At 56.2% G+C, this 15,483-nt stretch overlaps 1 protein-coding gene across 2 annotated transcripts; it reads right to left on the reverse strand.

Moving 5' to 3' along the window:
• Positions 1-667: 667 nt before the first annotated feature.
• On the reverse strand, positions 668-13,610 carry RGS5 (regulator of G protein signaling 5). 2 transcript variants are annotated; one of them, XR_012629896.1, is made up of 6 exons: positions 13,494-13,610; positions 7,994-8,104; positions 5,503-5,564; positions 5,227-5,393; positions 2,540-4,712; positions 668-2,167 (listed from the first exon to the last, which is right to left on the reverse strand). XR_012629896.1 is itself a non-coding variant. In XM_074876779.1 (5 exons), exons 1-5 carry the CDS (start codon positions 13,535-13,537, stop codon positions 4,551-4,553), a joined length of 546 nt encoding a protein of 181 aa, XP_074732880.1. In that variant the 5' UTR covers positions 13,538-13,610; the 3' UTR covers positions 668-4,550. The 2 variants fall into 2 exon arrangements, 1 of the variants encoding a protein (XP_074732880.1); XM_074876779.1 differs by having other exon boundaries at positions 668-4,712.
• Positions 13,611-15,483: the final 1,873 nt, after the last annotated feature.

The following is a 15,483-nucleotide window of genomic DNA, read 5'->3' on the forward strand; positions in this document are numbered from 1 at the left end:
CCGTGAGCTGGGGGATGCTGGGCTCTGTGGGGTCCGTGCTGTGCCTGACAGCGAGCTCAGCACAGGGACAACCTGTCCTTGCCGAGGGGCTGGGGTGAGCATGAGGCCCCCTTGACAGTCTTGGGAGGGGGAAACTTGAAGGAGCACCCACCTCCTCACTGCACGTTTTCCCACCCAGAGCTCCAGAGGGGAACATGTTTTGGTTCAGAGTTCAACCTCTCCCTGGGCCCAAACCCTGCGAGTGCCGAGCTGCTGCCCAAAGGTGGTGAGGCTGGGGGTGTGCGGGGCTGGCTCTGGGGTGCACAGGGCTGGCTCTGGGGTGCACAGGGCTGGCTCTCGCTCAGCCCCTGCCCCTGCAGGCACCACGGCTGCTGCTGCAGTGTGAGCCGGCTCTGCAAGCCAAAGCCCGAGGCAGCACCCGGGCAGTGGGGCTGGGGGTGCCTGTGCCGTGCTGGCACTGGGGAGTTTCCTCTGGACCAGCCTCCTGGATGATATTTTTATTCCCTTTTCAGTTCCCTGAGAAACCACCACATCTGTTGCAGCTGCTCTCGGAGGCCTTTGGTCTTGCCAGGTCTTTTGGGCACAAGTTTTGGGAATTCCCTGTAGAGGGTGAGGAAACACTGCTCCTTCTGTGCAAAGAGACAAAATGAATAGTCCAGCAAGAAAGTAGCAGAAATACATGTTTATGTGTCAATTACTGAGTGGTACAAGAATATGGGTTAACACAACCAGTTCCTCAGTGCACACCAGCGCCCTGCATCTTCCCTACCCGAAGATCTCTAGTGGAAAGCACACAGAGAATGTCAGACTGAAAACCTACTGCCCGCAGGTGTAAGGAGCTGATCCCCACTCCTGACCTTGCTCCAGCCCTTGCCCACAGCACTTGGCACCCTCCAGGGAGTGACCGAGGACTGGTGAGAGCCTGGGTGAGCCCTGGGACACCCTCAGCCCCCCATGGGCAGCAGGCAGCTCCCGCTGCTGCCTCGCAGGCTTTGGCAGACCCCAGGGCTGGGGCCAGGCAGCACCGGCAGAGCCTTGCCTCAGCATGTGGTGGGAGAGCTGGGTGGTTCACACTGTGGCCAGTGAAGTGCGAGGGTCCTGGTCACTCAATTAACCAGAAAACACACAGCAAGCAACCCCCTGGTGTTAATCCGAGGGATGCAGCTGCAGGGAGCCCTCCTCCGCATGTCCCTGTGGTGAGGAGTGGGCGCCAGGGAGGCACGGAGGCAGTGCCTGGTGCCTGGGGCCCCCGGCTGTGGCGTGGGGTTGCCTTGCCCCACGGCAGGGATTGGGGTCCCTTGAGGAGCACGAGACCTGCCTCCTGCACCAGCTCGGGCACCAGGGCTGCGGGCACCCAGCGGCCACGGGCACAGGGTGATTTCAGAGGATATTTTGGAAGATGTACCTTCATGTTCACTCAGGTGGATGACTCAGGTTTCCCTCAACAGAGTCTGGGATCACACTAAACCCACACACGCTCATCTCTGCGACAGACCCCAAGCACAATATCCAGAAACTCTGGTTTTTTGGCTCTCTGACTCACTGGGGATCCAGATGCCTGTGTTAGGAGTATGTATATATATGTGTGTACACTTGTATATGTCTATATGGATACAGATGTACAGTGTTGTGTGTATGGTGCTCATACATATGCCAAATTTCATGAGAGCAAGAGTGATAAAATACATGAAGTATTTCCTACCAGAAATATAATGGTTGGTATCAGCCCGACAGTAAATACCTCTGGGCCTGCAGAAAGCTCGGCCGTGGGGTGGGTACAGGCATTGCCGCCTTTCTGGGGCGAGCCTGCCCAAGTAATAAACCAAACGATCCTTCTACACAAACACAACTTCCCAAGAGCTCCGAACGCTTCAGGGGCCACATGTGATGGCCACCTGGTAGCTCACTGACATCAGTTCGATCACTCCCTAAAGTAGGCTTCCAGTATCTTAGCAGAAATCAAGCTGGGGAAGGATTTCCAATAGAACTGTTTCACCTCTCCTGAATCCAGCCTCCACCTTTCTTTTTAGCACGTGCATACCCAGACACCTTCTCCCTGTTGCAGCTAGTCACATCTCAGGTTTTGATGGCGCGCAGCAAGCTGGCCTCCGGCAGCATCCCAGCGTTGGCACTTAACTGTGAAACGTGTGAGGGTATCTGGAAATAGCTGCAAAGGATTAAGTAAAAAATGAAAGATCTGTGTCTTTCTGCAGGGAAGCCTGTTTGGTTTTGCATTTCTATGAGTCACGCCATGAATAGGGAGCTTGAACATGCTGAACCTGTTTGTCTTGACACCAATTCATGGTTGGGAGGGTGCAGGTCGCACAGGGGGCAGAGGCAGTGGGAGCACCCTGCAGCAGAAGGGCTGGCCAAGCCCTGCCTCCCGCACCCAGCCCTGCTCCTGCCTCCCCCTTGTTGCCCCCCAGCTCTGGGGAGCAGACGCTACTGGGGAATCCTGTGCCACTTTGACGGGACCCTCCTCCCACTCGTGGGCTCCCTTGAGTTCTTTGGGGCCACCCAAGCTGCCCGCCACGCTCACCCCAGGGGAATGCTCAGCGAGCATCACCCGTTGCCACTCCAGCACCGACTTTCCCAGGCCATTTGCTCCAGAGGGAAAAAAAAAAGTCACGTTTGTGATGGCCTCCATCCTCCCCCTGCCTTGCCATCCCTGCCTGGAAAAGCAGCCCACTTCCTGCAGCTCGGGATGTACTTTTCTTCATCACCATAGTGACAACATGTAAATATTTGGGGCTGATGGGGTTTTGATCAGATTTTGAAAGTCTTGAAGAGGCTGGCAAACCTGTTGTTTATGTTATTGCATTTCAGATGGAGTCTCATGACTTGCAGTTGAGGTTGAGCCGCCGGGGGTGGCCGGTCCAGTTGCTGCCTGCTAGGAGCATGGCTGGTTGTGATTTAGCCGATATCTGTCAGGTTGCTGGCTGGCCAGCTCGATCCCTGCAGCGTGCTTGGTGCAGGCCAGGGCCCTGCGGATGCTGCACCAGGAAACCATCACAGGGATGAAACGTCCAGGCCCCATGGAGCAGGGGTTCATCGCATTCACCTCGAGGCTGAAATGAGACCCCAGTCGCCTCTCACGTATGCCCTTGCCCATCCTCAGATGTGATTTCTTCTGGTAGCGAACAGTGGGCTGGCTTTGATTCAGTTGAATAGAGCTGGTCTTTTTAAGAGACAGCCTTATGGAAACACGCCCTGGGCAGATGGGAGGAGACAGGAGAGACACATGCAGGCTACACAAACTCCGCAGAGTTTGCTGTCTGTTCAAGAAGCCAGGGGTTTATTTTTCATATTTCCAATGATGGTTTTGTGTTTGGGTTTGGTTTTTTGGGTTTGTTTTTTTTTTTAATTGGACCTGAACAGTTGCGATTGCAGCTTTGTTTCCCCCAAAATGATTTTCCTCCCTCCTCTAATCGATGCCCCTCAACTGGGTTTGTGCAGAAGTATCGCTTTGGCATGCCTACTGCAGAGAGAAGCATCTGGAACAAGAAACCACTGCAGCAACCCCTGAAGCTGCAATCCAAGCACACCACCAGCCACCAGCACTGCTGAGGGCTGCACGTAGGCACTGGGGATGCGGCCACGGGCTGCAGATTGTGAGCTCAATACGCCATGCAAGTGGTTGGAGCGAGCGGGAGGTCTGGGTTGCTAAACAGTCCCGGTGTTTTGAGCAAACAGATCTCATTTTATCCTCTTTACTGTCTCTAGTGTGAAGCGAACAGGCTGTCTCACAGCTGACTGCAAGTGGAGTCACTGGGGAAGCGGTGCCGCAGGCTCGCTCTGTCCATCCCTTGTGCCAGCCAGGTGCACCCTGCGGCACACGGCTGTGCAGCTCCCGGCTCTGCCGTACAGCCGTCCCTGCCGTACTGCCGTCCCTGCTGTCCCCGCTGTACCACCGTCCCTGCCGTACAGCCATCCCTGTGCCTGCTGAGCGGCTGCTTTCTGAAGAGAAGGTGACGCCAGTCACGCGGTGGACGTGCCTCACCCTGCACCACGGGGCTGCCGGTGCGTCGGACCTCGCCGGGGAGGGGAGCACACGCAGGGCGCCCTGTGCAGCCACAGCAACACCCTGGGAAGCTGGGAGGAGGGAGCGAGCCTGGGCCAAGCCAGCGATATGGGAAAAACTGGGAGGAAAATTGTCATGTCCTAAGACGTCCTAAGAAGGCAGAGCCAGCACCTTGGAGCTTTCAACTAAAACCAGGCCCTGCAGCACCAGGGACACGCTGGCTGCCCGAGTGGCTCCCAGTCACTGCGAGGCTGGGGCTGCTCCACCGCCCTTCTGGGTCCCAAACCCAGGGAGGATCACCAGGGGTTTCTGCTACTTGGTCTTTTGTGGGAGAGGAAAGAGACTGTAAGAGAGGAAATGTCAGGACATCTGACAGTCCAAAGCACAAGGGAAATGTTTAGCAACGCCCCTGAGTGCTCTTCTGGGGTGGTATCAAGAAAGCAAAGCAGCTGCAGGAGAAGGGGCAGGTGTTCAGACAGAAGCAGTGGGACCGCCCGTGGGGAACGCCTCGCACAGCCCTGCCGCGTTGCTACTTGATTAACTCCTGATAAAACTCCGACCGCACAAATCTGGGCAGGGAGTCTTTCTCCATCAGGGCAAAGATCCTTTTCTGGGCCATGTCAAAGCTGCTTGGTGATGGCTCCACCAGGTTCTTCATGGTCACAGCCTTGGTGAAGTGGTCGATGTTCACCTGTGATGGGGGTGTAAGAGGGATGAGGACTCTGCCTTTGTGAGGGGTGGGTGATGGCATCTCCCCTCACCAGCTCTGTGCCTCCACCAACCAACGCAAAGGTTATGGGGAGAGACTGAAGCATGTTCATTTATCTGGGGGAATTACTGGTGGCAAATCTGCAAGGATGAGGTCTTTCTATCCTGCAGCAAATCTAACTCAGGAGAAGGATTACTGTAAATTATTATTCCTCATAATTAAAGTAATCCCTCTGTGGGGAGAGGGGGACAGGCTGGGATGTTCTGGAAGTGCCTGTGGCAGGAGGCATGAGGCTCAGCAGAGACTGAGCATGCAAACAGGGGCACCAGGGCTGTGAAGGGTGGGGCTGGGGCTGCCCCTTGTCGAGGGTACAGCACTCTGAGCCCCTCAGCCATGGTAGGAGGTGTCCTGCAGCCATCACTCTCCCTTGGGATGGAGGCCACTTGGCAGCAGCCTCATCCCTCCCAGTGCCATCTCCTGCCCTGTGGCCACTGACCTCTTTGGGTGCCTCAGTCTGGATGAACTCCTCATAGATCTTCTTGGCCTTTTCCTCCATCTTCACGGGGGACTTGGTTTTCTTGTAGTCCTCGCAGGCGACCCAAAACTCGGCATTTTCCTCACTGAACTCAGAGCGCAGGAAGCTGCGGAAGCTGGCGAGCCCGTCTGCGGGGGGGCAAAGCCCTTTCTGAGCACCAGTGGACCCAGGAGGGCCGAGCCCTCACTGAGCACTGGGGGGACAGGGAGGTGTGACCACATGGGAATGTGAACTTACAGGGATTTTGCAGGAGCTTCTCCAGGGAATCACGCCACTGCAGAGCCTCCTCCGGTGATGGCCTGAAGGGAGTAAAGAAAGTCCGGGTGGTCCATGCTCACCCCACAGCCCTGGTCTGGGCTCCAGGCTTTTAAATAATTCCTTTAAAAATGGGGAGGAATGGAGCAACAAGCTGTGGAGACTGTTGCAGTGCAGGGATGATCGTCAAGCAATGGGGATGCTGCTGCATCACGGCACGAGTACCCTCCTGGGGAGAGCCGAGTGCCAGGGAAGGTGAGGACTGGGCTGGGTGGGCAAATTCCCCTGTGTTTGAGTAGAGATGTGGCTGAACTGCACAGCGAGTCCCCTCTGCAGCTGCGGGTCCCCTCCCTGCCCCAGCGCCCGTGCACGGGAGTGCAGAGCAGGCGCTCTGCAGGCAGCTGGGAAGCATCCCTGTGTTTTCCCGCTGGGGTGGGGAAGGATGCTCCCCGCTGGGGGGGGGGGGCAGGGGGGGCGGATCATTCCAGCCCTGTGCTGCCGGGGCGGGGGTCAGCGCCCCTCCACTCCCACAGCCTGCCTGCCCCATTCCCACGCCCCGCAGCGGGGCAGGACGCTGGCCTCCGCTCCCTCCCTCCCCAGTGAAAACCTCCAGTGTTTTTCATGTGCGTGGTTTTTCCACCTTTTTTTTTTTTTTTTCTTTATAAATGCAATGCGTGTAACTTGATGAAAGAGCTTTGTGGGGTTTTTTGTTTGTGGTTTTGTTTTTTGGGTTTTTTTAAGCCCCAAGGAGTTTGACCGAGCTGCCCTGGGGCACAGGTTTCCCTGCTGCCTGGTGCTGGAGGGGAATGGAAGCCCCCCATGCCGCTGAGCGCTGGGCTCGCTGCAGACCATTGCAGCCCCCATGGCAGCGATGGTCAGACCATCCACTCCCCACGGGCAGCATGCACTTGGGCTTGTTTTGCTGCCACAGGGGCCACACGTTGTTGGGGCTGAAACCCTCTGGGTGAGCAGAGCATCCATGGGGCTGGGGAGGGAGCAGTGGGCAGGACAACCTGCTGGTCCTGGGGGCCTTGGTGCTTCAGCAGTGGGTCTGGGGAGAGTGCAGGGGCTCCTACCCACCCACCCTGCCCAGGGGCTCCAGCGAGGAGAGGAGAACAGCAGAAATGCAAGGCTTGCTCAGGTTGGGGATCCAGCCCTCACTTGTCATTAAGCCACCAGCACCCAGCAGTAAAGACCATGATGGGAGCTTAGATTATCCACTTTCTGGACCTTAAATTGCATTTACGCTTGCTATCAAGTCTCAAAAGCTCTCCCTGTCCTCATGTTCCTGCCAGGCATCTCCCCACCCCAGTGAGGGGGAGCATCGCTGCAGTGACCCAGCACAATCCAGATTTCCTGGAAACTACCAAATTCACTTTTCCGTTATCTGAATGTCCCAGGGATGATATTAACTGTGAGCAAGATGTTGATGGGTGAGTGATATCAAGGCTGCAGTGCAGGAGAAAACAACTCCTCCAGCCAGCGGGAGTGAAGATGTTCAGCTTTCTGCGGGGACGGCTAATGGGGACAAATCCCAAGGCACTGGAAACAAGCAAGGCTGGCTGGGCCAGTCAGCCTCTCCTACCTCCAGCAAGTGAGTTGCATGCTGTCAGAGCTGGGTCCTGCAGCACTGTGTGTGTCTGGGTGCAGCTCGAGGGCAGGGAGCAAGTCCCCGGGGCAGGGACACACGTCCCCAGGACAGGCACACACATCTGATGGCAGCAGGGCTGAGGGGTGGCAGGAGAGTGGCCAGGGCTGCAGCTCAGGCACCTGGCTCAGCTGCCCGAGGCTGGGCTGGAGCTACCCCGGGTGAGGCCATCATCCTACATCCAGGAAGCCATCCTGCTTCTAGATTTAAGCTAACATTTCTTTTCAAGGTTTATTTTGCGTCTTTTGAACTATTAATCCTGCAGCACAGCCCATCAGCCTCTCTAGCTTCTCCTCTGCTTTGCTTTGTCATTAAACCAGCTTGGTGCTGGTGAGCAGAGGCTCAGTGTGAAGGCAATAAGGTGAGAAGGTGTCACCATCGCAGAGCTGCCCAGATCCAGGCATCGCGCCGTGGGGCCGTGCACCCAGCTCGGGGACACACAGCCACCCCAAAGCCAGCAGGCTGTGCTAGGCTGGCACCTCTGGGCTGAGACAGGTGACTCAGAGTAGTCCAAGTGCCATATGCCTCTGGCAAAACCTTTATTGAATAACGTGAAATCTCATCAAAAGTAAATTGAGTTTCCATGAGAAATCTGGTTTCCGTAAAGCTGTATTGTCTGACACATCTCACGTTGCCCTGACGTAACTCTGAGCCGGCACCTAGCCGGTGGGTCCCGAGGAGCGTGCCTGGAGCTGCCTGCCACGTGAAGCCTGCTGTGCCCACCCACAGCAGGGGCTTCGGCTCCTCCACATCACAAAAGGGCTCGCACCCACCCTGCCCGCTGGGCACGGGTGCCAGCACAGCCCGCCCTGGCGTGGTACTCACTTCTGGGCCTTGGGCAGCTTCTCCGGCTTCTCCGGGTAGGGGATGATGAAGTCAATGGCCGAGTCGGGCTTCTGGAGCAGTGTGCCCAACTTGGTCTTGATCTCCTTGGCCCTGTGAGAGGGGACAAGCAGAGGCAGATCAGGCAGAGGGATGGGGCAGTGGGTCCCTGCCTGGCACCTGCACAGACCCCAGCATGGCTGCTGGTGAGGTACAAAGCTGCGTAATTAATGACACATGAACAAATGGACCGTAATGCTGTAAAGGCACCTGGCTGAGGCGTTTCAAACCGGGCACTCAGAATTAGCGGCAGCTCTTGATCTTGATCTCTCTGCTTTGTCCCCATCTGTGGCTGGGATAATTGTATCAGCAGAGCTGGCGGGCTGCTCTGAGGATGAATTAGGGGATGTGTGTGCAGCACTCAGTTTCTATAGTGATGAGCCTGGAGGAAATGCTGGTGAGGAGATGAAGGATCTGCCTTCAGAGAGGAGGCTGTGCAGGGTGCCGTGATGGCTGCACGGCTGTGCCTGCCCCACACCGAGCCCCGTCCCACGTGCTGCCCACCAGCCCCACATCGCCAATAGCATTCAGAGCAGGGTGCCCTAATATTATATATAGCTATAGATATATAGAGTGTATATACAGATAATATATACGCATTATGTCTGCAATGGGAAGGGTCCATCAAACAGGCACCCCCTGAGTGCTCCTTTCCGTGGGCAGAGGGGGAAGAAGGGTTTTCGGAGTTGAAGTACTCTGACTGCCAAAGGCAGAGTGCCAGTCACTGCTGCCCCAAGGCCACGCTCCAGACCTCCATTTGGAGGATGCAGAGATGAGAGGGGTCCTGGGGCTTGACAGCAGGTCCAGATGTCTCACAAAATGTTCCCTTTTGTGCAATGCAATTTGCAAGGCGGTCCTGAGCATCTGAAGCCACAGAGGAGGAGGCTCCCCTTCACTGCAGCTCGGGGGTGGTAGCAAGAGCAAGCTGAGCTGTTGCAGAGAAAACTCAGGTGTGCTGCATAAGACTGAAGAAATAAAGGGGTGAAAATGGACACCCCCAAACACCATCTTTACAGGGCAGACTTCTTCCTGGCACAGCAACATTTGGTGGCTTCCAGGTCATCTTGCTGGCACAGGAGGTGAATGAGAGCAAGAGGACGCAGCGCTTCCCCACGGGCTGGCGGGGCTCAGTGCCTTCGCCATGGCGTGGCTGTCAAAGCTGGGCTGCAACCCCCCGGCTTCAGGGCTCACTGTGCTTCTCCTCTCTGCAGTTTACTCTCAGAAGCCCTCTGTGGATGATCACTCCCTTGCTATGTCTGCTATTTCATTTCTATTCCTTTAATTTATTCCCCTCCCTGTAAAACTCCTTCTGTGTTTAGGTTTTCCACCCGCCAGCCCCCACGGGTAACCTTTTTTGAGACCTGGTGTGGGCTCTGTCCCCCACGGGCTGCCCCCTATTTCTGCTACAGAAACCTGCCTGTGACAGCTGCCCTCGCACGGGAGCGGGCAGAGGGGCCGGCTGGAGTGAGCAGCCCAGCCCACAACGGGTGTACAGCATGGGCAGTGCAGACCTAGAAACCCAATGATTTTCATGGAAAATATCTGCAGCTACAGGGACAACTTCCATTGCTCGTGCTTCTGAGAAAACTTGGATCTTGCCTGGAAAGACCAAGACCTTAGGTGAAGGGTGATGAGGTCCCCACGCTCCTGCACTGAGGCGTCTCTGGGACAGGGATGCTGGCCATGCACCGTTCATCCTGCTCCCTCTAATAAATAAATAAAATGTGGATAAATGGCCCAAGCCAGAGCTGGCTCCTGATGCCCAGAGCCTGGGGCTGGCTCTCCTATGAGTCTCGGGTGTCCCTCAGCACCCCACGGGCTGGCACTACCGTGCCAGGACCCCCCTGGCTCAGCTGTGGCAAGGAGGAGAGGTGAAGGGGGCAGGAGCTGCAGCCCCGTTAGGACCAAAGCAACGGGTGGGTGCAGAGGGTGCCCCAGGAAAGCCAGTGGAGCAGGATGGCCTCTCCCTTGTCTCTGCTTTCCTGGAGGTCTGTGCTTGTGGCCACAGGTCCCTGCAGGGAAGGGGACATGTGGGCTCAGGGAGCATCTCTCAAAAAGGGGCTGAGCCGGAACACCAGCTGCCACAGGGTCCCTCTCCCTGCCACTGCCCCACGCTCGGGAGGGCAGAGCTGGGGACACTGCCGTGGCCAACGCGCTGCCAGTGCCGAGTGCTGTGCACCAGGGACCGTCCCCTCCAGGCAATGGGACTGTGTGCCTGATTGCAAGGGTTTTGTCTGGCAGGAGCAGGGGTGAAGAGAAAGGGGGAAGGTGTTTGCCCACCTCTGAAGGTGAGGTGGTGGATGTCGGGGGGTCCCGAGCAGGCAGGAGGAAGACACAAGCTGTGCTGGGAGCAGGGGCACTGAGAGCCAAATCTAACACATGATGGGCTAAGGAGGTGGGAAGACAGGACCAGGACTCTGTTGCTGTCTGAGCAGGACCTGGGGACCCCCCTACCCTGGTGCAGACAAGGCCAACACATGCGCAAGATTTGGATGCAAAGACAGCAGCTTCACACAGCAGCAAGTGCTCTCCTGGATAACACTTAGAGCTGGTTCAAAATCTTGCTTTCCAATTCCCACTCTCTGACAGTGACTTATGGCCAACATCTGCCAGGCTCAAAGGGCACTAATGGGCCTTAATGGCCCTGAGCAGCCCCAGCTGAGCCCCACACCCTGCCCGTGGCTGGGGGCTCCATTTAAGCTCAGTCCTGGGGACACCTTCCCTTGGGCTGTGTTGTATGTGGGCTTCTCCCCAGCCTGGTCTCCTGAGTTGGTGTTGGACATGTATCACAGCCCCACTGCCTGCTGCTCCCAGTGGGGCTCCCTGGATGGCTCCATCCCGTGGTGCTGTTGATGGACCATCAGCAGCTGCCCACCCTGCTGAAGCCCTGCAGGTCCCTGTGTGGGGACAGCAGCAAGAACCTCCCCCTCCCCGAGCAAGTCCTTGGCTGTGAGACCTTTTTGAAATATGGGGAGATGGCAGAGATGAGGAAGCTTGTTGAAAGGAAGCGACAAAGGACAGCCAGAGGTCTGAGCACTTGCAGGCTGGCGGGAGGGAAGGACTATTTAAAGACATCGTTCTGGCATCCTCCAGCAGATGTATTACAAGCTTTCAAGCAAGGCTTCAGCAAAGGCTAAACAGCAGGGTAAAAAAAGGCAGTTATAAACAAAAAGGCATCCTTCAAAAAAAACCCCAGCTATGTCCGAGTGAGAAAAAGCAAGAGGACCGTAAACTGTGGAAGGTTAAGTGTGAGAACATATGGGAGCAAGCCAAGAAAAAGTCTGAGAAACAGCTTCCAAGAAGAATTAGAAGAAAATACGGGCTCTGTCAAACACATCAAGAACAAGAAGGCTGCTGGGGAGGGCCAGGAGAAACTCCAGCTTTAAAAACAAAACAAATGAAAGAAGCTCCAAGAAGTTAAAGCTATAGCTGAAAGCTAAAGCTGCTACTGTGCCCGAGGGCAGGGAGGTGCCAGAGGGAATGCTCCTTGAGGGGAAATAGGCTCCAGGGGGTGTTTGAGGAGCCATAAAGATGCAAGTGCAATGCTGTATGGGCACGGCAGCAGCAGCTGTATCAGAGAGCCGTGGTGGACACATGGACAAATATGGTCTATTGGAGAGGAGTCAAGGCAGCTCTGGCAGTAGGAAGAGATTCTTTCAAACCTATCAGCCCTCTCTGAAGAGGCCAGCAAGGACGTGCCCTGGGGAGAGTCAGGGGGTACCAGCCCCTTGGGTCTGCAGGGGACCTTTGCTGGGCTCTCCAGACCCCAGGCAGCTGCGGGGGGCAAGGTCATCTCATGGGGAACAGTGTGGGAAAGGTATCACGCAACGCGTAGGGGACATAGCGTGTTTTCCTCTGTGGGGACGGTCCTAGGGGAACGTGAGCTGGGACTGTGCTGTTAAACATATCATGCGCATGGGGAAAAGGGGGGCAGTGGCCAAGCAGGAGATACTGCGTTACCGGGTACAACACTTGGGGACCAGTTGTGAAGAACTGCAGGAGGGTCTCATGAGACTGGCAATTAAGCAGCTCTTGAAATGCCTCAGAGCAATACAAAATGATGTACATGGGACAAACCCAGTCCTAACTCCATGTGTGAAAGTGTAAGTGAAGCTGCCTTCAAGACTGACGATTTGAGGGCACAACAGAGGTCGATGAAAGCATCAGCGTAGCAGCAGTGGGGAAAAAAACTAATTTAGTACTAGAAAGTAGCATAAGAGTGACAACAAAGATGACTGCAGAGCAGAAATGTGTGGATCAACCCACATCTGGAAGAGTGCTGCTCAGCCGCCCGTGGCGCAGGAGGTTGCAGGAGACCAGGCAAGGTGAGCATGGGGCCGTGAGGATGGCCAAACGGCACGTTTCAAACAAAGAAATTGTCACAGGCCTGCGCTTCTGTTTGGCCTGTGATGGAAATTTGCCTTGCTTCTGGGCAAGCAGCATCAGCCTCCAGTGGCACCGCTTCAGCTGACAAAGGGGGACTTCTCTCAAGCTCCCCCAGGACAGCAAATTCCACCCACACTCTCACTTAAATCCGGTACTAAGGCATTTTCAGCTGCGAGGAAACCCTCACTGGGTAATTCACATGTGAAGTCTTTTACCAAGTTTCCTCCTTCGGTGAAGGATCGAGCGCCCTGCCGCCACAGGGAGACCCCAGCCTCGTGCTATGGCCCCCCCTTGCACCTCTGTTCTCACCGGCCCCCCTCCACAGCCCCCCCGGCTCCACAGGAGTGGAGGGGAGGGTAAGTTTTGCTCAGCATGGAAATGGCAGGGGGCTGGAGACTGCCTGGGTTCCCGAGGGCTGAGAGCAGCCGGAGAAGCACCACCACCCCCCGAGGCAGGTTTTGAGGCAAGCACCGGGGCGGAGGGGGATGAAGATGAAAATGAGGATGGGTGCCATGAGCGAGACAGAGCAGGCACTCCGCACCGAGCCGAGCCTCATGAGAGGGGCTGGGGCCGGTTAATCTGTGTGCAAGGGAGACACAGACAGTTAAAGAGGATTTTGAGGCACTTTGGAGCCAGGGCTGTTTTTGCCTCAGAAAGGCTTTCCTGCTTCCACCCCCATGTTTTGCAAATATTAAGATCTGAGGACAAAATGGTCCTTCTCCAGGCCCGCACAGGGGAGCAGCTGAGGTTGAGGGGTGGGATTGGGGCAGCCCAGACTCGCCCAGCAGAGATGTTCCCAAGCCAGAGGAGAGAGTTTGGGACTGGATCAGCGCTCGCCCCCTCGAGGGTCCCAGCCACTCACAGCTTCCCGCTGATCCCACGCCAGCAAGCCTCCCTTCCCTCCCAGTTCAGAGCTGGGCGATCCCAGTCCTGGCAAGAGATGTCCATCATGGGGATGTGCTGTAGGAAGAACCTCTCTGCCCTCAGCCGCCCCCAGCAGAGCCCTGTCGGGAGGCAGAGCCCCCCCAGCATCCCCACACCGGTTGGCCGCTCTCACCTCTCCAGGCACGTGTGGGGCAGCGCTGCTAATCCTTTGCACATCTTGGCAGGCTGTAGTTTTCCTCAGCTGTGAGAAAAGTGTGAGCGATGGCTAAAGCAGGCAGCAACGGCTCAGTCTGCAGCCTGGCTCCCCCCTCTCGCTCCTATATAGTGCTGGGAGCTGGACCCCCGCCAGCCCCGTAACCAATGCCGTCTGTCCCGCCGCAGCTGGCCCCAGCCCTGGCGGCTTCTGGATTTTGTTTTCTCTTCTCTAAGCTCACATGGGGGGAAAAAATGTGGTTTTTCTGGGGTGAGATCAGGTAATCAAATTGGAAGGGCCAAGCTGCTGTTTGGGGGCCTTCAGGAAGCCCACAGGGTTTCTTCTTAATGACATATCAGGCTCCAGGTCAGTATTTAGAAGAGCCAAGTAGAAATGCTTCATTCAAGCAAGATTTTTTCCAATGAAAAATGTCACTTCCATAAAAATAAAAGTGCTTATGAGAAGTCTTGTTGCTGATTTCAAGGCTGTGGTTAATGTCAAAATATCCACAGCTTCAACAGTGGTTACTGGCTGGTGGGTAACATTGATTTCTGTTCCAGAACAAAATCATTTTAATGTAAGCTTAAAAATAAATAAATCTTTTAATCATAGCAAATGTTGCAGTTTGATCTGACAGTGACACTTGGATGAGGCCCAAAAGAATTCCCACCCATAATTTTGTTATGTGGAAAATCTGGACCCTTTTTCCAACCCCCTTCTCAGAGCAGTAAAACACACACCAGAGCCCGGAGCTGCCCACGATGACGTGGGATGCAGGGCCTGAGCAGGGACCAGTCCCTGCCCCCCCCTGCATGGCGCTGCCCCCCAGGGACGCAGCCCCCTGCTTGCCTAAAGCTTGGGTGCTGCCCAGCACCACAGTGTTTCTGTTTGCTTGGGTAAGATCTCTTTGATTGCTCCGCAGACTCGCAATCACAGAGCCAGGGCCTCCCTACGGTCGTGACATCTGCGGCATGAGTTTGTCCCAGCCTCAGCCAGGCACCCAGACACAGTGTAGGTGCAACCCCAGCGAGGCCACCTGCTGAGAGGCAACTCATGGCAAACACGGGGACCAGCCTGGCTCCAAGGGGTCCCATAGCCAAAGCCCTGACTTGGTGTCTCTCCACAGCTGCTCAGGGGCAGGATGAGCTGCTGCCAGCAGCTGCAATGGAGTCACTCCTAACACAGCTTAGTGGTGCTTGGCATGGAGAGGGTAACCACTGCCACCCCAGACATCTCCCTCCTGCCTTCCAGCCGGGAGGCAACAGCCCATCCTCAGCAGGTCACCCAGGGCACTGTGCCTGGGTCCGCGTGGCCGGACTAGAGCTAGCACAAGGACAAAACCCTCAAACACACACCAGGTGGCCTCAGCGGCCTCAGCACCAGCTCTGTTGCAGTTTGTGTAGCAGGACTTGCTCACACGCAGAGGCCTTTGCCACCCCACACTGGTGCCTGTGCAATTACACCCGCTCCAGCACAGGCGCATGCAGAGGGTGTGCAGCTCCACTCTGCCTCCACCTCCTGCTCCAGCCCAGCCAGGGCAGCCCCTGGACATCCCACTTGGTGTGTGGGCTCAGAGCTCACCCTGAAAATCTGCCATGTGCCCATCCCCGACTTTGGCTGCCTACAAAATGTGCATCTGGGTAATGGAATAGGAAACCTTGCTCCAACTTGGCTGTCCACAGCCCAAGGGCTGTAACAGCCTTAATTGCCCTGACCAGCCCCACCTGCCTCCTTAGCCCAGGACTGCATTTAAGCTCAGCCCTGGGTCCTCTTTCCTCCCCAGGTAGTGTTAGAGGTGTGTGTGGCTCTGGCTCTTGGATGGACTTTGGACCTGCATTGCAGTCCTGTCTCTGGCTGTTTTGGGATTATGCAGCAAGCCAGCAATTCAGCGTGTGGGTGCAGGAACTGAAAGCTGGAAATCTGCTAGAACCCATGCCTCCCTGGAGAGCTCGGGCTAGGTTTTTACTGG

The sequence above is a fragment of the Strix uralensis genome, chromosome 8 (genome assembly GCF_047716275.1).
Source record: "Strix uralensis isolate ZFMK-TIS-50842 chromosome 8, bStrUra1, whole genome shotgun sequence".
Taxonomy (NCBI): Eukaryota; Metazoa; Chordata; class Aves; order Strigiformes; family Strigidae; genus Strix; species Strix uralensis.